The following is a 26,699-nucleotide window of genomic DNA, read 5'->3' as shown; positions in this document are numbered from 1 at the left end:
ACACTCTACTAATACTCTACTAATACTCTACTAACACTCTACTAACACTCTACTAATACTCTACTAATACTCTACTAACACTCTACTAATACTATACTAACACTCTACTAATACTCTACTAATACTATACTAACACTCTACTAATACTATACTAACACTCTACTAACACTCTACTAATACTCTACTAATACTATACTAACACTCTACTAATACTATACTAACACTCTACTAATACTCTACTAATACTCTACTAACACTCTACTAATACTATACTAACACTCTACTAACACTCTACTAATACTATACTAACACTCTACTAATACTCTACTAATACTCTACTAACACTCTACTAATACTCTACTAATACTATACTAACACTCTACTAATACTATACTAACACTCTACTAATACTATACTAATACTACACTAATACTATACTAATACTCTACTAACACTCTACTAACACTCTACTAATACTATACTAATACTCTACTAACACTCTACTAATACTCTACTAATACTCTACTAATACTATACTAATACTATACTAATACTCTACTAATACTCTACTAACACTCTACTAACACTCTACTAATACTCTACTAATACTCTACTAATACTCTACTAACACTCTACTAATACTATACTAATACTATACTAATACTCTACTAACACTCTACTAATACTCTACTAATACTCTACTAATACTATACTAATACTATACTAACACTCTACTAATACTATACTAATACTATACTAATACTATACTAACACTCTACTAACACTATAGTAATACTCTACTAATACTCTACTAATACTATACTAATACTCTAACGAGAGTTAGTCGACATGTAGGTGACGTTACTTATAGTCAACAGAATGTGTTAAAGTTCTCGTCAAGTTATGTCTCTCCGGTCGTCAAATCAGAGACTATTATGTAGACCGAAATCAAAGTTGAAAAGTAGGGGTGGCCGCGCGTTTTCAGTTGCTGCTCCAAAACTAAGGAATGAAAAGATAGAAGATAGTTCGGACCTGTTCGGACCTGTTTTTCATGCATCGGGATTCGGGGAACACAGTACCGTCAGTCCGATGGAAGTCATTCAAAAGCTGAAGATGAGGGATGCCTCTTATCATTCACAATGTTAGCTTTATTCTCTCTCTCTCTCTCTCTCTCTCTCTCTCTCTCTCTCTCTCTCTCTCTCTCTCTCTCTCTCTTTGTTAACTTAATTCCCAACAGTTTGTCATTGTTACCATTTTTCTTAGTTATTCCTTCTGAGCCTCTGAAGCAACTCAAACAGAATGTCATAACGCTTTCAATAAAAGCCTAATAAAACATAAAAAAACTCTTCTATGGACATTAAAATAGTCATTTCTTTAAGAAATACAATCTCTATTGTGTCTTCTTACTTACATAATCAGTCCACACATCCCATTTGAGTTTATGATCCAAAACTATACCGAGGTATTTATAATTTGTAACTAATTTAATTTGTTCCCCATTCATTTATGTCAGATGGGTTATATCATGCTCTCTCACTCTAAAATCAATGACTATCTTTTTAATTTTGAAGGCATTAAGAAAAGATTTTTATTTCTCACACCAGTTTAAAAAGAAAACCAAACCATGCTCTTCCTCCACATCGGTAGAAGGCTCACTAAACCAGTATCATCTGCATACTTGATGATAATAAATCTATTTTTAAAATAACTAGAACAGAAATTAGTATGGAGCATGGAGATAAGACACATCCTTGAGGTGATCCGACTGAAGTAATAATTTTATCTGAAATAGACCCTCCTGCGAGAACTTAACCTGCGAGATTGTAAAGTTAAGGAAATCCATCACCCATGTTAGCATCATGTCTAATGAGAATGATATTGCCAGGGTATCTGCGTGCTAACGTACTTGGGGAAATACAGTTAAAAGCGGATGAGAAATCCACAAATAGCATTTTAACATGAGTTTCTCTAAATGTGAATACAGCAGATGTACTACAGTTAAAATGGCATCCTCTTGCCCCCTTAGAGGACTGATATGCTATGAGATGAGGAGATATGTCTATGAGATTCTCTGCTTCAGATACAATGTATACTCTTTTACTAAACGTTCAAAACATCACTGGAGATGTTAGTGCTATTGGTTAAAAATCATGTACCGGTAATCGGGTCTAGAAACTTTTGCCACGGGAACTATTGTAGAAGTTTTCCATAAAGCAGGGAAAATACAAGATTTATAAAATACTCTAAAAATCTCAGTAAAAACTGGCGCTAACTGAACCGCACAGTGTTTTAAAACATTACCGCATATTTTATCTGGACCTGGGCTTTTACGGGGATTACATTTCTTAAAGCTCTGACTAACCACTATTTCATTCATATGAAAACCAGAGATGAAGTCATATGTGATTGGTGCATCACTGAGACAGCATTAACATCTCCCCTATCAAAACCACAGAAATATGAGTTAAGCTGAGTGGCCATCTCTTCCTCCTCACATCTGTCAAGTTATTCATAAAAAGAGGTTCGTACACAACGTCTTCAGAGCCTGTCTTTATTTAGCAAGCCCGTACACAGCAGCAATCGGCCCGTGTCTAAACATAACTTCCCGCTCACCAGCCCCCGTACATGCGTCACCCCTTCTTACTTCAAAATAAAAGCATTCCTTCACTATTATACCATAATACCACATCTCCCTTTGAGAACAAAGGGTGGACTACCTTTGTCTCTGCAGGTCTTAAGGGGTTTATTCTGCCCTTTTGCTGGAAGACCCGTTCCTGATCTGTCCCATTTTCAAACATGAAAAACAGAAGAAGAAAAAAGATAACTTACACATTACCATACTGTGAACTATTACTTTAGCAGGCTGTGTTCTTCAAAACTTAAACTCTCAGGTTTCAGGTAAATGTAAACAGTAAAGCAGAACAATTTCACAATCACATTCACCTTTTCTCTTTTTAAATTTTTTTTTTTTTTTTAAACAAATAAATAAATCACCAATCAAGTCTCTGCGGCTTTCTAACCTCTCTCCCACACCTGGTCCACACAGTCTCTGTTGTGGGGCCCTCTCTGCTGGGTGATGTCGTCGTTGGTGGATCTGGCTCTGGTGATGTTGTCACTGGTGCATCTTCTCCCATCGGTGGCTCATCAGCATCAACTACCCCACTGTTGGTCTGCAGTGGCACCAAGTGATGCCGGTTCCTTCTCATTGTGCCCTGAGGCACCTGGACGATATATGAGCGAGGGGTGTTGTGTGTAGATAGCACTGTGCCCTGGACACGTGCATCGGTGATCCACACATCCTCCCCAGGTACGAGTGGCTCCAGGTTCCTCGCGCTGTGTCTCTTGTTGAAGGATTTTTCGTCGTTCCCCCTCTTCTCCCTTTCTTTGGCCTCCAGCGCATAGTAGTCAGGCAAAACTGGATTCAGCAGGGTTGGAAGGACAGGAACTGTAGTGCGGAGGCGGCGCCCCATCAACAGCTCGGCTGGGCTATAGCCGTTCTGTAGAGTGGTTGCTCTGTAGGCCAGCAATGCAAGATATGGGTCTGATGCCTTTGTTAGCAGGTTTTTCACAGTTTGTACAGCGCGTTCCGCCTCCCCATTGCTCTGGGGAAACTTGGGCTGCTCGTGATGTGCACAAAGCCATACTCTGCTGCAAAGGCTTTAAAGTGGCTACCAAAGAACTGGGGCCCATAGTCACTTTTAAAAACTTCACAAAATCCAGGACGAGAAAACATGGATTTTAGGTGCACCACAACATCTGTGGACCTTGTGGGTGTCAGCAGCGCAATTTCCACATACCTTGAGAAATAATCTACTACTAGTAGATAGGTCTTGCCTTTCAGCGTGAACAGGTCAGCTCCCAAAGTTTGCCAAGGCCTGTCTGGCATCTCCGTTGGCATCAGCGGCTCTTTGACGTTCTTTCTCTCTTGAATGCAAGTTCTACATTTCAGTACCATATCATTCAGCTGGCTGCTGAGCCCTGGCCACCATACCGTCTGTTTGGCCCGGCCCCTGCACTTTGTCACACCCAGGTGTCCCTCATGTAGTCTCTGCAACACATCACCTTGTAAGGCGAATGGGATGACGAGCCTTGTGCCCCGCAGCAGCAGTCCATCATGCACTGTCAGCACTGTTCTATCAGGCCAGTAACGTCTCAGCTCTCCCTGCAGTTGCCGTTTGTCAGGCCAGCCGTCTGTGCAGTACTCCATCAGTGCAGAGCATGTGCTGTCTGCCTTCAGGTGCTTGCGCAAGCTGCTCAGATAATCTCCACTGACAGGAATGTTGCTGATTACAGAGTCTACATAGATGTTGGTGTCCTGTAGAAGGCTTGTATCTGTGTGTGCACTTGCGGTTCGTATGGGAGAACGAGATAAGGTGTCAGCTGTCCACAGGCTTTTGCCAGGGACATGATTGACTGTATAGTTGTACCTCATGAGTCGCATCCTAAATCTTTGGATTCTTGGTGGGAGGTCATCCAGAGCCTTCCCGCCCAGCAGACTCACCAACGGCTTATGGTCAGTTTCCAGCTCGAATGGTCTTCCCAGGATGAAACAGTTGAACCTTTCACAAGCCCATGTTGCAGCTAGTGCCTCCTTCTCTACTTGAGCATAGCGCTGCTCTGTTGGTGTCATTGACCTGGACGCATATGCCACAGGTGACCACCTGGCGTCGCTCTTCTGCAGCAGGACTGCCCCCAGGCCAAAGGAAGAGGCATCAGCAAAGATTTTTAGTGCACTGTTTGGGTTGTATAGTGCGAGCACTGGTGTGGATGACAGCTCTGTTTTTAACTGATCAAAGGCGGCCTGCTGCTCTGTCCCCCAGTAGGCCTACCAGTGGTTCTTCTTGGACAGCAGGTCTCTTAACACTTTGTCTTTTTCAGCCAGGTTAGGCAAGAAGCGGCCCAGCTGATTGACCATGTCCAGAAAACTCCTGAGTTCCCTGACATTTTTGGGTGAGTCCATCTCTTGCACAGCTCTCGTCTTCTCTGGATCTGGCTGTACTCCATCTGCTGAAATCACATGACCCAGGAATCTGACTGTATGACGTGTGAGCTCACATTTGTCCATGTTGAGCGTAATGCCAGCCTTTTGTGCCTTCTCTAGCACCGCCTGTAGCCGCATATCATGCTCGTCCTGCGTCTGTCCCCAGACCAGGATGTCATCCATGTGACAAAGTACCCCGTCCAGGCCACCGGTCACTTCGGTCATCATCATCCTTTGAAAGTGATCGGGGGCTAAAGCTATGCCAAAAGGTAGCCGGTTAAAATAGTAGCGCCCAAAAGGCGTGATGAAGGTGGTGTATTTGGCAGACTCTTTTGTCAACGGTATTTGCCAAAAGCCCATATTGGCATCTAATTTGCTGAATACTGTTGCGCCAGCTAGCATGCCCAGAGTGTGCTCGACTGAAGGCAGGATAAACTTTTCTCTGCATACTGATTCATTCATCCTTGTGAAATCCACACAAATGCGAACAGTACCTGCCTTTTTCGGCACCACCACCATCCCGGCGCACCAATCAGTCGGCTCCTCAATCTTGGTGATTATGCCCATCTTCTCCATACGGTCTATCTCCTCCTTCACTTTTCCTATAAGCGGCAGAGGGACTCTGCGTGGTGCATGGAGAGAGAAGGGCACAGCCTCTGGCTTTAATTTAATTGAGTATGGCCTCCGAACAAGACCCAAGCCGCTACACAGCTTCGGATACTGTTGTTTCACAGATTCCATGGTGATGCTATCAACCCTGCACACAAGCTGAAGCTGTTCTATGGCAGGCCTTCCCAGCAGTGCAGTGTGCAGGTCTTTTACAACATAAATGTCCTCTGTGGCTGTCTTTTTGCCTCTGCGCAGTGTTTCTCTGGCTACCCCTAGGACAGAGAGTACATTGCCACCTGGCCCAAACAATGGGCGTGTCGACACTGCCAGGCGCTTCACATCAGATCCCCCTGTAATGTCATAGTACACCTCGGCTGGCAGGGCGGTGACATCAGCACCAGTGTCAATTTTAAAGCACACTTTTTTTTGTCTCACTTGCAGCTGCACTGTCCACGGGTCTTTTCCAGCATCCACGGCTCCCAGGAATAAACTCCCTTCTTCTTCTGTAGTGACAGCGTTCAGAGATTTTGCACTGTTTCTGCACACTTTGACATAATGTCCCATTTTGCCACAGTTGTGACACACAGCATCTGTAGCAGAGCATTCTGATCGTCCATGTGAGGGCATTTATCTATAACAGGCCTTTGAACCTTGCTGTGGCCGTGCATTAGGTATATATTTGCGTGGTGTTTGTGCTTGTGGCTGAGGCTTTGAGGGAAATTTAGGTTTTCTGTAACTTTTAGCATACACAGCATCAACATTGGAGCACTTGCTAGCACCGCCATTTTCTCCTCTTAAGTCACACTGCTGAAGACTAACTTCTTCCGACTGCCTTGTCTTTGTTATAGCAGTTTCAAGGGTTAAGTCTCTGTCTAGCTGTAGCTTTTCTGACAATGAGACGTTTCTCACCCCGACCATTAACCTGTCGCGTATCAGCTCATTCTGTAATTGTCCATAATTGCAATGTTCAGCTAATCCGTATAGAGCAGTGATAAAAGAATCCACCGTTTCTCCCGGCAGTTGCACACGCTGATTGAACTTGGCTCTTTCGTATATTACATTCTTTTTAGGCACAAAAAATGCATCAAAGCCCGCCTTAACATCCGTATACTTCTTCCTCTCATCTGCCGTTAGCGTTAGCCCCTTAAGCACATCTTCGGCTTCATCGCCCATACAATACACTAACGCGTTTACCTGGTTTTCTTCCGACGTTGTGTTTAAATTGCTTGCAAGCCGAAATCGGTCAAACCTCCTAATCCAACGCTCCCATTCTTGAGGCTTGGTAAAATCGAATGGCTCTGGAGGTTGTATTGTGAACGTAGCAGTTGGTGTAGGTTGCGCCATATCTGCCGGCTCATCTCCCATTCCTCCGCCAAAACGATACGCTTTGTTTTACCTTTTCTTTTTCCTTCCCCGCTTACAAGTCGGCCACTTCTGACACCATGTCAAGTTATTCATAAAAAGAGGTTCGTACACAACGTCTTCAGAGCCTGTCTTTATTTAGCAAGCCCGTACACAGCAGCAATCGGCCCGTGTCTAAACATAACTTCCCGCTCACCAGCCCCCGTACATGCGTCACCCCTTCTTACTTCAAAATAAAAGCATTCCTTCACTATTATACCATAATACCACAACATCCACCAGAGGCAGTTTGCATCTTTCCTCATGGGGCATATGTCATATTCTTAATATTCATAATTGCCACATGTCAGAGACGCCTCTATTTTTTGTTTGTACGTATGCTTATCTATTTTTATTTGTCTTTTAATTTGCTTCTGTATTTACCGCATCCTGTTTTTGTATGACTTTCTCTTCTTATTTTACCATGATCTTTATTTCTTTTGACACCCAGGGTTTATCATTACTGTAGACCTTAAAGATCTTAGTAGGAATAACAGTATATCCACACAAGACTTTATATAATCAGTAACTATTTCAACATGTTCATTGATGTCGACACTTCCAGAAACCTCCCACTGGGTCCATATACAATAAAGGGTATATGGTCCCTCAATATAATCCTACAGTAGCCGGATTCTGCTATTGCATCAAAGTGTTCATTCATTACCGGTACAATTATTGCAAACCCTGTTCTTCTTGATTTCCTTCCAAACACATTTTCAGCAATATTATGTTGTAAGTACTATAGTGTTAACATGTTTCTGTATGTCTGAAAACAATATCTGTTAACATTTTATTATAACAACTATTCTTTTCACAAACCATTCCAATCTTATAAATAAATCCATATTCTCCTAATCATGTGATTTAGTGTTTGCTCCATGTGAAGGTGGGCAGCGTCGATGGGAGTCCTGTTTTGGAGTCTTTAGCCAAACCGCTATCAATGTTATCAACAGCTTCAGTGGTAAAATATTTTTTTCCTGTCCAGTTTATTGCGCTGATGTCTGATAACTGATAACCCGAAACTGTAAACTCGGTGGCCCCGTGGTACTTTAAAAAAAACAGACAAAAAACAACAACAATGGGGTTTATTTCAATGGATCAATTTCCAATATAAAGGTTGATATCTGTGGCTGTTTGAATTTAATGAAGTAGAGTTACAATTAATTAAACTTCATTGAGAAAACAAAACAAAAACAGGAAATTATATCATATCATATAAGCCTGTTAAAGGGATACTCCCTTAAAAAAACCTCTCTTCATTAACTTACCCTCATGCTGTCCCAGATGTATATTACTTTCTTTTTTCAGATGAACAAAAAGAAAGACTTTTAGAAAAACAATCCCTCTCTGTGACTCTATATAATGCAATTGTACGGGACCTCTAAAGTTGATGCATTAAAAACCACACAAGCTAACACAATAATCCACAAGACCACAGTTGATGAATCAATGTCTTCTGAAGGAAAATATGAATTATGGATCTAGCGGCGGCGTTAGGAATCCTCCTCATCACCCAGGGTGATCGCTCCCTTGAGGACCATACACGAGAGTTTTTGAGATACCTTACTCATTAACTGGTCAGTCATGAATCTATGCCTTTCACCCTTACACCCGACTATGAGTTACACGCTTCTAGAATAACCTTGAATTTGGTGCATGTCGTTTTTGCCAAAATAACATGTGAGATGTATGATATTCCATCATGTAAGCAAAGTCAACAGAGATGACAAGGTGTTCGGTTTCATTTCTTCTACATTCCTTCATCCTCCGCCGGTCCCATCAATAACTTTATTCCCATTAGACTCTATCCATTCAGTTCTTGGCCCTTCCTCTTCAACTGGTTCTGTCTTGGCTCCTCTGACTCCCTCATCCTCATCTCTGCCTGCTCTCCTCGGCCCTCACAGCCTGCCAGATACACCATGGTCTTCAAAGTTGTGACCTCTGGCTTAGAGTTATGACTCTCCATGTCTGCCCTATGATCCCTCTGCTCCACCACGACTCTTTGGCCCCTTTGCTCCACCATGGTCCTCCTTAAAGGTCATCCTTAAAGTCTTTACTATTATGTGTTGGAATACACAGTTTGGGTGACGTCTGAGTATTTGTTAATCTTGTCACTGAATCATTGTTATTTTTTTTCCCTTCAGAATCGGGGGACCTGCACAACACCATCGAGAACACAAGCACAGCGCACCTTAAAGGGATACTTCGCCTCTAGAAAGATGAATGTGTATTGTTTTACGGTGTGTGCTTTAACCTTAACACCTTTAACCTTATTTTATTACCCTCAGGTTAGGTAGATTAAGTCAAATCTGACCTAAATCATAAGCATTCAAATGGTACTTACAATTTGTTCAGAAGACTTCTCTGTGGTCAGTTCTTGCTCAAGGTTTATTAACAACAATACTGGTAGACGCACCGGTCTCGTATCTCTCACGGAGGAGCGAGAATTTTCTTAGCAATGTTAAAACGCACATTAACCCATCACATGTTTAGCGTTCATGTAAACACTACATTCAGATTCAGTGAAATGAATTCAGTTAGATTGAAACAAAAGGTGTGCATGTAAACCATGAATGGCGATTGCAGAAAGCAAAAGCCGAATCCCGGACATTTTGGACGATCTCGACGGCCGGACATGTCTGGGAAAAAGAGGATGGTAACCGCTACCCCTATTGTGTCCATCGTGGCTCTCCGCTCTCACAGCGTGCTGCTCCAGTGGGTTGTGGATCTTTTTGCCTCCAGTTCCAACTGCATAGTTTAGCTCGAACGTGTCCTCACCTGCACTCAAAGCTAGACACACATCTGAAACAATCGGCAGTATTGGGGGATGCAAAGACTGCACCCATGACAAGAATGTCTGGGACGGCCAACATGATGGCCAACACGATTTCCATTGGGAAACACTTCTCCACATCTGTGACCTGAACCAAAAATCTAAATTACAAGATACATGTGCTTTTTGTTTTATTTGACCATGGTGCCATTCACAATTTTGAAAATGCCCTAGGCAAAGTGAGGTTGTGAACAAGAAAATACATCTATTCATAAACTATCTCTAAACTGTGTTCTAATTGGTTTATTTTGTCTGTAAAGCTATAAACATTTGTTGACACAGTAACTTCTGGGTCAAGGTGAATCCAGTAATCAGGCGTCACAGCTGCCGAAGGGGCATGTCTGACTGTGACGTATTACTATTATTATATCATCAAAAAGAAATGCTTTACTTATTGCTTATAAGGAAATTATAAGACTTATTGTCTTCAATGATAATTGCAAGTTATGCCAAGAAATTATAAGGATTTCAGTTGATTGTCCAAAACTTTGAAACCTCTCTAAAATTTTGGAAGGCACAGTTTTTAAACATTAACTAAAATCAATAGTTCTGAACTTTTTAATCAAAGAAGAAAAAAATGCGAGGGTTTCACAAGGACGGATGATGTGGCAGCAAATGTCATCAAGGTGTGACAGAAAACTGAACGTGTGCCTATTAACTATTTAGGACTTTGGACCTAAAGGAAGTGCAATATATAATTTTAACAATTAAAAACTGTCAGTAATAAGTTTTTATTGGTATTTACTGTAGATTTGAAGGGTGTGTCTGAACTTGTGACTCCAACTGTATATAAAGACATCCTGTGCCAGTTTGAGTGTATAGAGGAGTTTCCTGATTCAACGGCAAGAAAGGTACATATAAATATCATCTTTTTGACAAACTTTTTGGAACTTGTGTATATAAATGAATGCTTTACTTAGGTGTCATGTGAACTAAATATGTTTGTAACAGTTTGGAAAATGTTTGTTCTTGATGCCTTACTTTTCTTTACCTGTCCTAGATCATGGAGGTCACATCTCAACCTAAAGCTTTCGCACCCAGAGACTTTCACTCAAGCTTAATGGGCTGCTGTGAAGACATGAGCATATGTAAGTCATTCCAAATTCCATGATCTATAAAGTCTTAAGTAGTCATAATGTGATTTTAACATCAATCATATGTTTTTATTAGGCTGTTGTGGGCTCTTCTGCCTCCCGTGTTTGGGCTGCTCCATTGCTAAGGACATGAATGAGTGCTGCTTATGCGGTTTAGGAATGCCGATCCGAAGTGTATACCGAACTAAATATAACATACAAGTTAGTATCTATCTATCTATCTATCTATCTATCTATCTATCTATCTATCTATCTATCGCAAATTAATATAAATACATGTTGTTTTTGCTCTCCAGGGATCCATGTGTAATGACTTTTGTGCCAGTTACTTCTGCATATCTTGTGCAGCTTGCCAGATGAAGAGAGACATTGAAATTAGCAAGACTACTGGAGAATTCTGAGGAAACTTTCTTACATGGAACAAAAGCGGTGAACATAATTGTTCTGTTTTAAAAGGCAACAGAGAAAAATGCTATCTAGCCGTCTCTATCTACGGCACACTATAGTCCTTAAAATATTGGGAACTAATCAAACTTTATGACTGTGAAAGTATGAATGTACAGGCTGTTGCTGGCATCGGACTGAAAACAGTCTTTGGACCACAGACATCATGTCACTCAAAATGGGCATTGCTCAATGTCATGCTTGCACTTTATCAGATTATGTCATGTTGGTTGTGGTATGAGTGACTGTAAATTAAGAGTCCATCCTTAGGAGAATATAGTTGTATTATTTTGATAATTCAATTGTATAAGTTGTGACAAAATGTTCTTTTAATACAGTTAGATTTACTGTACTGTATATGTTTAGTACAGTTACATCCACATACATTTTCCTTGTAATCACCAAATTATTATAAAAAGCATCAAGTTGTAAATATTGTGTCATGTTATTGTCATACATTAGTCTATATGAGCTGTAAATGCCTTACTATAGTAAAGTTACTCATAAAGCATTCCAATGTAACAAATAAAATACACAAAGAAAATAATTGTTTCTTGTCTTTTTGAAAAGTTTCAACATTACAGGTGTGAATGCTTTTGCCTACATCATTGCTCAAATTTCAGCTTGAAGCCCAGAACAATGTTCTTCATATTGTACAGATCTTCTCCAGCATGTCTTCTAAACTCAAGTCCATTTCACTTCAGTCAGTCTACAGCAGGTGGCACTGTGTCCACTTTAATAAGATGACATGAGAGTTGGGTTTAAACATAAAACACACTCTTTTTGTACAATATCACAGAACAGGTTCACAGTTTCATCTCATCTACTGACATTTTCTGTCTGAGAAATGGAGGAACAAAAACAGATTGTTTGAATCTTAAGGCCCAGCATTGTAAATCCCTCCCTGTTAATGCTTTAATTGTTAGCTGGGACATCACAACTTTTTTAATATCAACAAAATGTAGTAACTCACCCAAAACATTTAATTCTTGCTTCAAAACCTTATTGTGTCAGCAAATTGGTCCATGCAACAACAACCAGAAGTGTTTTTGTCATCGTGTGAGCCTTAGGCTACTGGTTAAAATTGTTAGATGTGTTTTCCACCATGAAAGTCAATCCAGGAAATATCACAGATTTCCTGTTTGTTCTACTTGTTTTTGTTTACAGTGCCTGCTTACTATAAGGGTGCTTTCACACTTGCCTCATTTAGTTTGGTTGAATCGCACTAGAGTTCATTGTCCCCCTTGATGCGGTTCGTCTGGGCAGGTGTATGTGAATGCAGCAATCGCACTCGGGTGCGCCCCAAAAGTGGACCAAACAAGCGTAGGCCTACGAGGTGGTCTCGGTGCGCTTTTAAATGAACTCTGGAGCGGTTTGTTTGTGGTGAGAACGTGATCCGACCTCGAACAGATCCAACTGCCAAAGAACTCCACATTTTTGGACTAAACCAGCTGCCGTAGTCAGCGGCGTTGTGCATTATAGCCGTGTTTCCACCGAAATTACCCGGAACAATTTGTCCCAGGAACTTTTTTCCCAGGAACTTTTTTTGCCCCAGACCGGTTGCTTTCTGCGTTTACACCGCGGTCTAAAGTACCGGGGAGATTATGAACTGCGCTCGACTGCTCCTCCTCTGCGACGGACAGTAATCAGCTTTGAGCACCACATTTATAATAAGTATGGAGGAGATTCAAACTGTGCTGCAGTTGTTTGTGATGTATTGGTTTACTTACGAGGTAATTAACAAAATGGCAGAAAAGAGACGAGCACTGATATTGCTCTGACTATTACGGACATTGACCGTGAGATGGCTGGGACGAACACGCTGAAAATTTCCTCTTCCACAAATACGCTTAATAAAGCCTGAACCTCGTCGTCCAGAACCAGCTGTGTGTGTTTTTTTATTTATTAAATTCCATATTTGCAGACAGACGACTCTTACTGCATGAAGCCACGAACCGCAATAGATTTTCAAAAATGCCGGTTAAAATAGAATGCTGCGTGGAGTCATCCAATAAAAATGTGGCGTGAACACAACCAATCAGCATGTTCAGCGCACAAGTCCCGCCCCCGAAAGTTCCTGAACTTTGAAAAAGTACTACCTCGCCAGCAGGGACTTTTCGGAGGGGGAAATATTTACCTGGAACTTCATTCAGACCCTGGTTCCTGCGGTGTAAACACACAGAGTACCAGCCCAAAGTTCCTAGTTCCTGGGGAAAGTTCCCACGATGGAAACGCGGCTTATGTCACTGTTTAGCCACATTAATGCACGTCTCCTCCTTAAGTGACTTGCGTGCAGTGCATTAAAATATTATTTTCAAGCCACATCCTCACTTCATTCTCAAATGTTGTTGTTTGCCTATAGTGGTGTAGAACTATATAATAAACTATGACCAGGGATACAATCAGCCCATGCAGTCGTCTCTCTAATAAAAAGCTGCGCATTGTCTGCCGGATTTGTCACAGTGTCTGGTTTATGTTCCTTGGGTCACCACTAGATGTCCTCCTTCCCCACGGAGTCCATCACACTATTGAACTACATTTCCCACGATCCTTGTCTTCTCATTGCACTCGGCTGTTCCTTATCACTGATCATTGCACTCAGCCATTTCCCCATTATCATTGTCTATTCCCTGTGTATATATACCCTGTCTGTTTTAGTATGTGTCACGGAGTCCTTGTATTTATCACGCCACTTCTGTGTTTCGTTTCGTGCCTGTTCTTGCCTTGTATGTTGGATTGCTCTTTTGGTTTTTGACCCATGCCTGGACTTGACCGCGTATTCGGATTACTCTCAATAAAGACTACTGCAATTGGATCTATCTCTTGTGTTCGTGTGTGGGATCGTGACAGGATTTTCCTCCTCTTTGTTTACTTCCAAGAGTTCTGTTGGAATTTTCCCGCACGTTAATTCTGACAATCGAAGTGCAGTTATGGAAATACGCTCCAGACACATCTGGCCAACGAGTGATGTGTGGATGTTATCACGTGACTGCATTTTGGTTTGTTTCATCAATTGATTCGGACCAGAGCAATCAGTGTGGTGTGAAAAAGAACCAAAACGCCTGAAAAATGCTACAAAGTATTATTAGTCGCAACTTACGAAAATAACCGCCCGTTGAACCCTTCCAGTCAAATATTGCATTGCAAACATCAATAACAGCTTTAAGTTGTCAATGCTGGCAAATGACCATGGTATCAGCGGGATAATCCAACGGATAGCTATGCATTTAATGCACGACGTGGAGGCAAAGAACAGCCCGATGAAGTGGAGTTTAGTTTACCTGTTTAATTAAAAGGCACCAGAATACATGAAATGGCATTTACTCCAGTAACATTTTTCTGGGGGAGGAAGACCCACCCACTTTTTTTTTTTGCTTCTGACGCCCATGCCCTCACCCTTGCCTGGTTATGGGCCACCAAACCCCAGATCTCCAGAGTCCTCAGTCCTTGGCCATTCTTTCCAACTGGTTCCAGGTGTAGCCCATCTTGGTGACGTCAGCCTCAAGGTCACGACGCCAGGTGTTTCTTGGACGGCGTCTTCTCCGCTTTCCCTGGGGGTTTCACTTCAATGCCTGCCTGTTTATGTTAGTTGGTGGTTTACGAAGGGTGTTCCCTATCCAGTTCCATCTTCTCTTCCTGATTTCTTCTTCAGCAGGGAGTTGGTGTGTCCTTTACCAAAGGTTGGTATTGCTGATTGTGTCAGGCCAGCAGATCTAGAGAATCCTTCCGAGACCACTGTTGATGAAGGTTTGGACCGTCCTGATGGTCAACTTGATCATCCTTCAGGGTTTAGCTCCACAGAGCAACACTGACTTCACGTTAGAGTTGAATAAGCGGATCTTTGTTCAAAGGGGGTGTTAAGAATAAACAATCCCTAATGAAAAAAAGAAAACTTTATTGTATTTAAAATATATTCCCTTTTTTAATAGTACATTGCAGGTTTTTATTTGTGCTTAATGGATAAAACAACGGCGCTGCGCACTCAGCTGCTCATAAACATAGCTGCTATAAATTTGACCTGCCACAAGATGGAGCCGTTTTTGATGCTTCGAATCTTTTCCCGAAACATTCAGGGGAAAGCCTCAGTGCTTCACGAGGCTTCATTTGTCCATCCCTACTTTCTGGTCAAGGTCCTATCTACAGTTGAGCTGCCTCCTCGTGCCTGCACGTTAAAATCTCTGCATCAAACATACAGATAAACTTAGTGCCACCATTAACACATTTACCCATCCCATAGTTACAGAAACCTTAAAGGGGTCATGACATGTTTTTTTTATTTTTTATTATTATGTTCCCTTGGGTGCAATTATAGTATTACTATAGTTTTTTTTACAAAAAGCTTTTAAAATGTAGTGATTTATGACCTTTTCCCACCCTGTTTCTCATCCTCTGATTCAAACAGTCTGTTTGTTCCCCCTTTAGGAGTTCAGTGTTAACGCCCACTGTTATGATTGGCTAACGTCAGTGCCTGCATCAATTATTAACGCCCCCAGCCAGAACGTTTGTGGATTCAGCGTATTTAAAAAGTAGTTTAAAGTTTTAAATACATTACTTACAGTTTGCGTCGTCGTTGTTGAGCCCAGAATAGTCGGCACGGACTTATCTTTGAGCAACAGTTTTCTGGCAAAGCCAGCATCATTTTGGGATTTGTTCTCAATACAGTCATCCTTCAAATGTATAGAACAAACGCTTAAACTAACACTGCCGTGACTGAGACGTCCGCAAAAAATAAAGTGCATCCATTTTTCCCTGACGACTGGATCTTTCGCAGCGTATTCAAAGATGTTGTTTGTCCACAGCCAGGAACTGCACATCTGCGTGGCATCGTAATTTCCCTGTACACAGAGTCAGACCCACACTCGCTGTCCGTCGACTGAACACTTGTGAGGCGCGCGGCGCACGGGCGCGACAATGATACGAAATTAACGTAGTTGCCTTGCGCTTAAAGCGTAACTGTCTTGTGCTGGAGGCGGTCATATGCAAACGCTGGTACGTCACTTCGCACCGTGACGTCACTTCTTACCATGGATCCAGAACGAGCTGTATTTAGAGCTTGATTAAATAAATGATTCGTTTATAATGGGGAGGAAGTCCCAGTTTAAGATATTTTAGATTTAGTCCGAGAGCATTCTGTCCCTCCATTGAAACTGTATATACAGTATACTGTCCATGTCCATAAAGGTAATAAAAACATCATCACAGTAGTCCATGTGACATCAGTGGGTTAGTTAGAAGTTTTTGAAGCATCGAAAATACTTTTTGGTCCAAAAATAACACAAAATAAGACTTTATTCAGCATTGTATTCTCTCCCGGGTCTGTTGTCAATCTGCGTTCAGGACTCCGCAGTGACGCTGCTGACGTAAGACGCTGATGACGTGTTATCTGGTGCGCCCGAGCTTCGTTTACAGTCTGAGGGAGACGCACGCTATATTCAAGCTATTCTACATTGTTTGCGTGGATATAATTTTTTTAATGGTGCGTAAATGTGCATGTCGCGGATGAGACACTTTTACAGCGTGCGTTTCCCTCAGTCTATAAATGAAGCTCGGGCGCACCAGAAATACACGTCATCAGCGTCTTACGCCATCAGCGTAACTGTGAAGGATTGACAACAGACCCGGGAGAGAATACAATGCTGAATAAAGTCTTATTTTGTGTTATTTTTGGACCAAAAAGTATTTTCGATGCTTCAAAAACTTCTAACTAACCCACTGATGTCACATGGACTACTGTGATGATGTTTTTATTACCTTTATGGACATGGACAGTATACTGTACATACATTTTCAATGGAGGGACAGAAAGCTCTCGGACTAAATCTAAAATATCTTAAACTGTGTTCCGAAGATGAACGGAGGTCTTACGGGCTTAGAACGACATGAGGGTGAGTCATTAATGACATTATTTTTCATTTTTGGGTGAACTAACCCTTTAAGGTCAAAAGATCAAGGCAAATTTGGTTTCTCATGTCATGACCCCTTTAACTAACATCATACATACAAACAAAAGTACTTACATTTGAGTTTAGGAACCTCAGGTTCCTCAAATCAGCGCAAAAACACAAAATAGCATTGCTGAGAAAGCTTCTCCATGTGGTTAACTTAACACATCCTTCCCATAAATCCATCCTACCTCATACTACTTCTCTTATTCTTTTTATGATACTAGGTATCTTACTGGCTAGAGTGCCCCTAGTGACAGGATTAAATATTGCACGTATAGAAAGCTAATTGGACAAATGTAACTGTAAAACTGTTACAACCAAACATAGAAAAAGGTATTCAGCTCGATTTAAATTGTCTTTGTTTTGTAATATGTAGGCTGTGCCGATTAGCGTAACTGTTACACAATATTTATCTGTATCTTTTAAACGGTCAATAAACACTGAGGGCTACATAACCACACCTTACCGTAGCACTGTGTTATTCCAAAAAAAAAAAAAACTTGTGCATGTTTGCAACACCAGTTTCAGTTTTGCTTTAAATAAATGAGTTTAGGCTTTCAACTAACGTTGTTTGTAATTAACGTCACTATATAATTTGTTTATTCTGGGCTACTTTTTTTTATTTCTGAATACAAAAATCTTAAATGTATTTTAAATTATATTTGACTTTTTCCAAAGACTTTAAAATACAAAATAGTATTTTGTATTTCAAATAGGCCTACGTATTTTAAATACATGTATCTGAAATATTACCCATCCCTGGCTATCATTACATTCAAAGGATTTTTGCAGTGAGGGGAACGTACATGTTTATTATGTAGTATGTAATGTTTATTATGTAGTATGCAAACATTTTGTTCGTACCTGAACAAAATGCATTAAAAAGAAATCTCTCAAGAACGTTGTGACATACTTTTCACTTTTCATACATTTTCCGGAAAATAAGGTCACTTATAAAACTGTGCTGTAGGAACACATGAACTTATATAATAAACATAACAAGGTGATAAACTAGACACAGCTGACACAGATTAACTAATAATGACGGTAACCAAGGATACTGATGAGTGACGTTAATCAGAACAAAGACACATAAATGAACAGAAACTGAAAGTTTATGTAAACGAAACTAAACTTAACAGAATGGTGAGAACTGAGCTAGGAATGAGGAATGTGGTACTAGACCAAAAGCTCGTCAACAACCAAAATGACAACTTGTAAGACACTGTACCTCAGTAACCCAATAAATAATTACAAATAACCAATTAGTAGAGTTTTACAATGAAAGGTATTGGCAGACATAAAAAATTAATAAACATTTCACTAACTTTACCAAAACTAACATTAGATCAACTTTTTTGGTGGTTTGGTGAGTATCCCAGATAGCATGTAATCAATGAAACAATGTTAAAGGGATAGTTCACTTTGAAATTAAATGTTGGTATGTTTTAGCTTACCTCAAGGGCATCCAAGATGTAGGTGTCTTTTTTTCCGCAGTAGTTTCAGGTCAATTTCAATTTTTAGGTCAAACCGTTCTTGTCTGACAGTCATATCATGCAGGTCTATGGTCACTGTCTCAAAGAGATGCACAGAGTCCAAATTAAACAATTCCCCATCGTCCAAATTAAACAATTCCCCATCGTAAGTACACATTGATGACCTAAGACACAAAACGAGTGGTTTGTGTGAGAAAACGAACAGTATTTATATAGTTTTTACCTCTTGTAACACAGCCACGTCCAAGTGATCTGAGGGCGCGAGCGCATCCTTGTGTGTGACGCATAGATGTATACACTAGATGTCGCCTTGGCTACGGCAGTTCATTGGAACGAATGTCTTTAATGTGACATCTAGTGTATATATATATATGCACCAGTCTGCGCACACGTCACACACCAGGATGCGCTCGCGCCCTCAGATCACTTGGACGTGGCTGTGTTACAAGAGGTAAAAACGATATAAATACCGTTCGTTTTCTCACACAAAACGCTCGTTTTGTGTCTTAGGCCATCAATGTGTTCTTACGATGGGGAATTGTTTAATTTGGACGATGGGGAATTGTTTTAATTTGGACTCTGTGCATGCTCTTTGAGACAGTACCTATATACCTGCATGATATGACTGTCAGACAAGAACGGTTTGACCTAAAAATATCAAAATTGAAACTACTGCAGAAAAAAAGACACCTACATCTTGGATGCCCTTGAGGTAAGCTAAAACATACCAAAATGTAATTTCAAAGTGAACTATCCCTTTAAGCAGTGATAAGGCACAGGATATCATCAAGTCCCAGGTCAGGTGATTATGCTGTCGACAACAACTCAGTGTATAATCAATGTCAGCATTATCAGGAGGGTGCTTCTCTTTTTTTATTGTCCATCTTCATCTGCCTTCACTCCTACTAAAGGAGCAATGTGTACTGCATGCAAGCACTGACAGATACAACACATGGGCTATGTTTGCAGTGTAACATTCTTGCTCATGTTCGTGTCTCCTGCACTTCAAGAAATCTGTTAAATGACGTTAGAACTTTATTCAGGAAATTCCTAATAAACTTTACTAAAGCAAGATGCATTTTTTAAGAATGAAATAGATGCTTTATTCAAACACTTTAATAACGTTTTAATCTAATTACAGTGAGTAACAACACAAATCAAACGTAAATAAGCATGCAAAAACAAAGGACGATTCACCATTGTCTGAAACTGTGCAAGAGAAGTAAATATGTCAGGTGCTTCAACAAACAAGACTTCTGTATAGGATGCATATGTTTTCTCTCTAATGAGGAAGCATTCGACCACTGAGAAGTGCACATGCAAAACCAAAATGGCCGTTTACCAATCAGTGGCCAATATCAAACTACAATAAATGTTTTTCAACCATTTTTCAATAGACTTGCTAAAATCATGAAGGCCCACCCCTACACCAAGTCTCCAGTGGATTAGAGGAAATCAGGAAAAGTGGTTTGAAAACACCCAACTAATTGAGAAACACCCACTAGTGTTCTGCAGAGATACATGCCTGAATGATCTTGTGTTCATCAACTACAAATCACTGTTAGTTCAATGTCACTGTCTCCACCCATGTGTGCTGTTGGCTTCTATCAAAATTTCAATTCTGATCCAACACACTTTAAACATTGAAATGTCAATCTCAACCAAAATGATGGATTGGATTAAAACTCAACATTGTATCAATGTCACCATGCTATCTGTATATAGCACTGTTGCCTCACAGCAAAAACATCCTGACTCGAGCATCAGGTCCAGGAGAAGGGATGGATGGAAGGATGTATTTGTAGGCTAGTGACTAAGTGTATATTAACTCGATAACAAAATGGTTTGTGGTTCACTTCTCAAAGGCTGGATTATCTGCATGTTAAGATAGTGATAGTATGATAAACAGCTTCAAAGAAAATGTAATACCAGTTGATGTTACTCAATAAAAATATCTCCATTTTTAATGAATCGTGAATTTCTACATGATCTTTACAGTTAATCATTGAGTATCAGATGCGATTACTGAATGTAGACTGTTCAGCAACTCACTCCAGAGAAGCTATGAAATGCTTTACCACGTGACTGTTTCTTAACTTCTTCTTTCATGATCTTTAAGGATGATATAAAAGAGTTCACCACTTCCTTGATACTTTCTTTTTTAGACAGTGCTTTTTTAGTTGTGTCTTTGTTTTATTGAAGGACCGTTGTCATTTACAATGCCATCTTACATCACCATTGATTACCTGAAGGAACTTTTTGTACCAGCCGGCAGTGCATTTGTTGCCTTTTTGCTTTGGATTATTTTCCAGTATGTGTTTAAACTGGATTTTCAATGTCCTTGTGACCCTGGGGAAAATACTCGCGTCTGTGTAGTTTACATGATTTTTCCCGCCATCTCACTTTTCATTGTAGTGATGATTGCTGACAAGCACATAAGGAGAATTTTCTGCAGCAATGGGACAGGAATAAAATGCAAGAGAATGATTCTTTTAATGGCAATAATTAAAGCACTCTCTGTAGCGTGCCTGTGGACAATTGCACTACTGACTGATGGGGACTGGTATGCATGCCTTAAAACAACGAACTATAGCTTGCCTCCTTATGAGCAAAGTTTTTGCAAAAGGATCAAAACCGCTGCTGAAGAGGCAGAAATCCTAACAAAGAAAAGTTTGTCACGAGTAAGTAAACTTTTTATTTCTTTTAAAAGGTGTAGCCTAGATTAGGCTTGCCACGGTAGAAGGTAATACCTGTTGTACTGGTTACGAGTAGGAATAGGTACCGAAACCCAAAATTAAATGAGCCCCGGTGCCAAATTATGAAAGACCGCAATCGATAAGCTCTGACGTCAAAATTAAATAGTTTTGATTGTAAAATCTAAATAATAACATCATAATAAGCACATAATTTAAATGTCTGTTTTAAGTTAAATATAATATCACATTTTAAATTACAGAAAGAATAGTCACTGATCTTGTGCCTAATATCTTGCAATTAATTCATATTCATTTATTTTTAAGGAGATCGCCATTTTGGTTTTATTTGTAGTAAGTGTCATTTGGACATTCTTCTCAGCAATAAGGCAATATCACTGCATGCGGCCACTTACATATCAGTATAATAAGATTCTGCTGGAGAACACTGACCTCTATATAATGAAGGAATTGAAAAACCTGGCTAAAGACAAGGCAAAGACAAGAGGACAGGAACAAATGGACAACGTCAAATTATTTTTGGAGAAACATATTGATGGAGAAACACAACAGCAGTCGGAGGGGGTACAGGCCGCGTCTCATCATGCAAACCCAGAGCAACTAGATCCATCTTCAGACACATCGTCAGAGAATTTCGGGGAAACAGCTGACAATCTACCTCTACTAGACACAAAAAAAAAGACCATGACATTTATTTAAAGTGCATTATATTGGTCTAATCGAAAAGCATGGTTAATTTCATTCAGTTTGACTAAAAACAAATAACACTCTTCATAGAAACAATTATGTTTAAATATTTTTCTTGAAGACAGATTGTCTGATTTGCTCAATTATATTTGTGATCTACACAACAAAATTGTTTCTCTTCTAAATTTGATTTCTTTTTAATGTAATGCTCTAATGTGTGTAATCTACTAGATTCAATTAAAGTTGGGAATCATTTTTCTTAAATCTATTGCATCTATGCTGGTATTAATTTTACAAGCAACATCTGTATGTTGGTGACTAAGGGTCTGATGTCAGAAATGCAATAGCAGTGTTTATTAGTTTAGCCTGACTTCCAGATCTGCTTTGTAATTATTACATTCTATAACGTAATCAAATGAACAAAGATTTGTAGAGCTGGATTTTTTTTACTTCTGTTTTTTTCCCCCATAATAGCTGCATTAGACATTTTTATTGTGTAAGACAACTTTAAGCCATGAAGGTCTGCAATAACGCACCACATGTCCACTAACACATACTTGGCATGTACTGTATGTAACTCTTCAGGTTTTACAGCACCATATATGTTAAAATGTGACAATGACTCAGTAGTAGAAGTTTATATCAGCTCAAGTTTGCTCTGTGTGTGTATTAAATATAATTATTTATTTTGTTTGTCATTGCTTATGATTATTTTTGTCATGTTCTCTGTGTTTGTCCCTGACCATTTGGAACTTCCTGTTCTGTCTGCCATCTTTGTAATTTCTTTGTTGTTATCCCCTTGATTGTCTCCCCCATGTGTGTCTTGTTACAGTTTTCACAATTGTTTAAGAGGTGGTATAATTCCCTTTTCACAAGATGTAAAATAAATCTCTGATGTCCCCAGAGTGTGTATGTGAAGTTTTAGCTCAAAATACCCCACATATATTTTTATATAGCATGTCAAAATTGTCAAACGCATAGTTTTGTGTCTGTTCCTTTAAATGCAAATGAGCTGCACAGGGGGCGGAGCTTCAACAGCTTGTGTCCTTTTACCTCACACAGCACACAGACATGCACTGAAAATTTCTGAACACTTTTAGTCTTTTATGTTCAAACCGGAGTCAGACAAAGATGGAGAGACTCAAGAAGAAGTGACAACATATAGAAGCAACAGGACGTCTCTGAATGGTTAGTTGATGAATTTATGTAGCTTATGTGGAGATAACTATCTTCTAGTCATTGATTAGCATATTCTGTCATGACAATCTGTAATTGTGTTTCCGGGGGCGGGGCTTATGTACATTTTAGGGTTGCTGATGTCACGAACCCGGGAGGAATGTCGTGTAGTTCCTACCAGCCGTTTGTTGTAGTCCTTTTCTTTAAAAGCAAATAACGTCCTTTGCTTTGAACTTTGAGCGTTGTAACTTTGCAGATGTTGTTTATGCTCAAACAGCAACATTACACACTAACTAAAGTTAGAAAAGTGAAATCTTAATCAACCACCCCTTTAAGATACCAAACCCCATTCTCTGAACCAAATGCTCATCGACCTAATGTATAAATCACACTTTCTGCAAAACCTTAAAAAAGTTCATGAATTATTTGCCACTCTCATGCACTCTTTTTGCAAAACTCTTAACACATTTTGCACTGTGATGCACTTGTATTGCAAAACAGTAAACACAACTATAACACAGTTGTCATTGTTTACACACAATGACTGGGAGTAGATGAAGAAGAGAAGGCTACATGTAAGAGGAGGAAGAGGATGAGAACTAAGAGCAAGGTGTGGAGTGTTGTCAAAGCTGGATCCAGCAAACCAGAGGGATCTTCCCTTCACCTGGCAAGGGACAACATTGCCGTCCATCTTCACGGTCTCCTCTTCACCCTGGTAACACCACAAAGACTGTATCAACCATCAGTACTGCTATATTGCCACACTCACCTGATCGTCTTTCCCGCACATCTGTTAATAAAGACACTCCTGTGGTTCAAAACTAACATCTCTGAGTCTGATGTTCCCTGACAGAAGATCAGACCACAAAGTATAAACCCATCAGACCAGGATCCGTTTAAGAAGATTGTCGATTCACTTCAGCGAGTTCTCTCCACCCCAGCATCTACTGCACCGAGCAACTCTTCCTCATCTGTCTATGTTGCCAGTCCCATGGTCAATCCGGCACCCTACTCTGGCCCGGCGGAGGACTGCAATGAATTCTTACTCCAAAGCTCGCTCACCCTGGAGATGCAGCCACATCGATTTCCCACTGAGAGAGCAAAGATATCCTACCCTTATTGACAGGGTGAGCACTACATTGGGCTGAGACTATCTGGCAGCAGACGGGTCCCGCAATCCAGTCACTTGACAACTTCGTTGTCCATTTCAGAGAGGTCTTCGGTCGACTCATAGGGGACTCTTCAGTTGGTGAGCAATTATACTATTTATGTCAAGGCCTTCGGATGAGACGTAAAACCGAGGTGCTGACTCTCTGTAGTCATTACGAGAAGTGCCATGGGATTTTTAAGGTGTCCTGGCCACATTCCACCGGCATTGGCCCTTACCAATCATGGCCTCCTAATAATCCCCATCCATTGAATTGGCTCGATCACTCTCTCTCCTCTCTCCACTATAGCTGGTGTGTGGTGAGCGCGCTGGCACCGTTGTACTGTGGCTGCCGTCGCATCATCTAAGTGGATGCTGCACACTGGTGGTGGTTGAGGAGAGACCCCCTGATATGATTGTAAAGCGCTTTGGGTGTACAGTAGTACATATGAAAGCGCTAAATAAAATCCTCATTCATTCATTCATTCATTCAAGGCAAAAGTTCAATCAATATCTAAGGTTTGAAGTTTCGTACCCTAGCGGCAGCCAGTGGATGAAACAATTGCACGTTTCTCACCACTGCCGTCAAGGTTTGGAGCCAGCTCTGCAGCTGCATCTCTCGGCATGGGATGACTCCACTGGGCTTGAGCGTGTCATTAACTTGTCCATCCGCTTTGCCAACCGAGTAAGAAATTGTGTGTAAGACCAACAGTGCCAGCAGTCCTCCTCATACCATCTCCAGCCAGAGTTTGCCAGCGCACCACAGCCAGGTCACAAGCCCATGCAAATTGATCATGCCTGACTGTCCATGAGGCTGAACCAAGGCTCTGTTTGTTCTGCATCTATTCTGGCATGTCCGATCTGACCTCCTCGTCCCGTGGCGAGTTTCAATCACAGTCCAAATGCTAAATCTACTCCACACATCACTATTGTACATCTTATTGCCTCTGATGTTTTTATTCCATTTATCATCATCATCAATTTAGCCAGAGGTAAGTAATTGAGGTAATATTGACCATCACTGGTTATAATTTTACCCTTTTTTTAACCATAAAATAATGCTCCCAGGGTTTTGTATGACAACCTAATAACTACATAGTAAAATAGAAGAATGTTTTCTAATTGTTAAATATTTAATTTTTCATAATCATAAACTACATTTTTATTGTTATCAGGTCACAAGGAGATCGCTAGGAGAATCTTAGGGTGTGTAGAGCAGGGAAGTTGTCCATAGATGAGACCAGACAATGACTATACAAGTGCAAGATGTGTGTTTTTACGCAGGGCTGATTGGGAACAAGTGCAGTATTCGGTTGAGCATTGGGTGTGTGAGATGGTGGAGCCCGGAGAAACCTTGTTGGGCCGACCTCGTTCTCTTGCTATTGGGCTATCTGCATATCTAATTTATGCTCAGTTGAATGTGCGTTCAGTAAACAAGAAAGTGGCGTTGCTTTATGATATCATTCTGGATAAGAAACTTGACTTTCTCTGCCTTCGTGAGACATGACATTATCCAAATGACTGTTACAATCTTAGTTGGTCCACACCATAGACTGTAAAAAAAGATTTACATACCCTGACAGACCTCAACTCACCGCCAAAGGTGGTGATCTTACAATTTTAAATCGATCTGATTATATGTCTGTTCCAGAAATTAATATTCCTGCAATGTCTTCCTGTTTAGTGGTTAACATTAATGTCGTCTCACCTGTACTTGTTATACTTATCTATCGCCCCCATAGGCTAACTCTCTGAGCTTATGGAACTTTTGACTGTGAGTCCTATTTGTCCATGTTGTTAATTGGTAATATTCATATTGATATTCAAGCTTGATTATTGCAATACTCTTCCTGATAACTGCAATATATTCAGTATTCAGCCACCCGGTACTGACTCATACAACTGTTCGCCAGCATATTTCCCCTCTACTTTATCAATTACATTGGCTTCCCATACAGGCACATATCGATTTTAATAAACTGATGTTAACATAAAAAGCTATTCATGCATATCTCTGTAATATAGGAACTCCTTATACTCCAACTCTGTCTCTTCGCTTTTCTGGTTCTTATACTCTTTAGTAGCCCCCATTTCAATCAAAATCTATGGGTGGTTGCTGGGCAACCTCTTTTTCAGCTCTATGGATATCGAATGCTCTTCCTTTGGTGA

General features: G+C 40.4%; 1 protein-coding gene across 1 annotated transcript; it reads left to right on the top strand.

Moving 5' to 3' along the window:
* Window positions 1-8,169: 8,169 nt before the first annotated feature.
* Window positions 8,170-11,885, top strand: LOC306991680 (placenta-specific gene 8 protein-like). The gene is made up of 5 exons (XM_079599767.1): window positions 8,170-9,234; window positions 10,578-10,678; window positions 10,828-10,915; window positions 10,998-11,122; window positions 11,218-11,885. The coding sequence occupies exons 3-5, from the start codon at window positions 10,831-10,833 to the stop codon at window positions 11,320-11,322; spliced, it is 315 nt and encodes a 104-aa protein (XP_079455893.1). The 5' UTR covers window positions 8,170-9,234; window positions 10,578-10,678; window positions 10,828-10,830; the 3' UTR covers window positions 11,323-11,885.
* The last annotated feature ends 14,814 nt before the right edge of the window (window positions 11,886-26,699 follow it).

The sequence above is a fragment of the Phoxinus phoxinus genome, assembly GCF_949152265.1.
Source record: "Phoxinus phoxinus genome assembly, chromosome: 23".
Taxonomy (NCBI): domain Eukaryota; kingdom Metazoa; phylum Chordata; class Actinopteri; order Cypriniformes; family Leuciscidae; genus Phoxinus; species Phoxinus phoxinus.
This window is presented reverse-complemented; position numbering and strand designations above follow the sequence as displayed.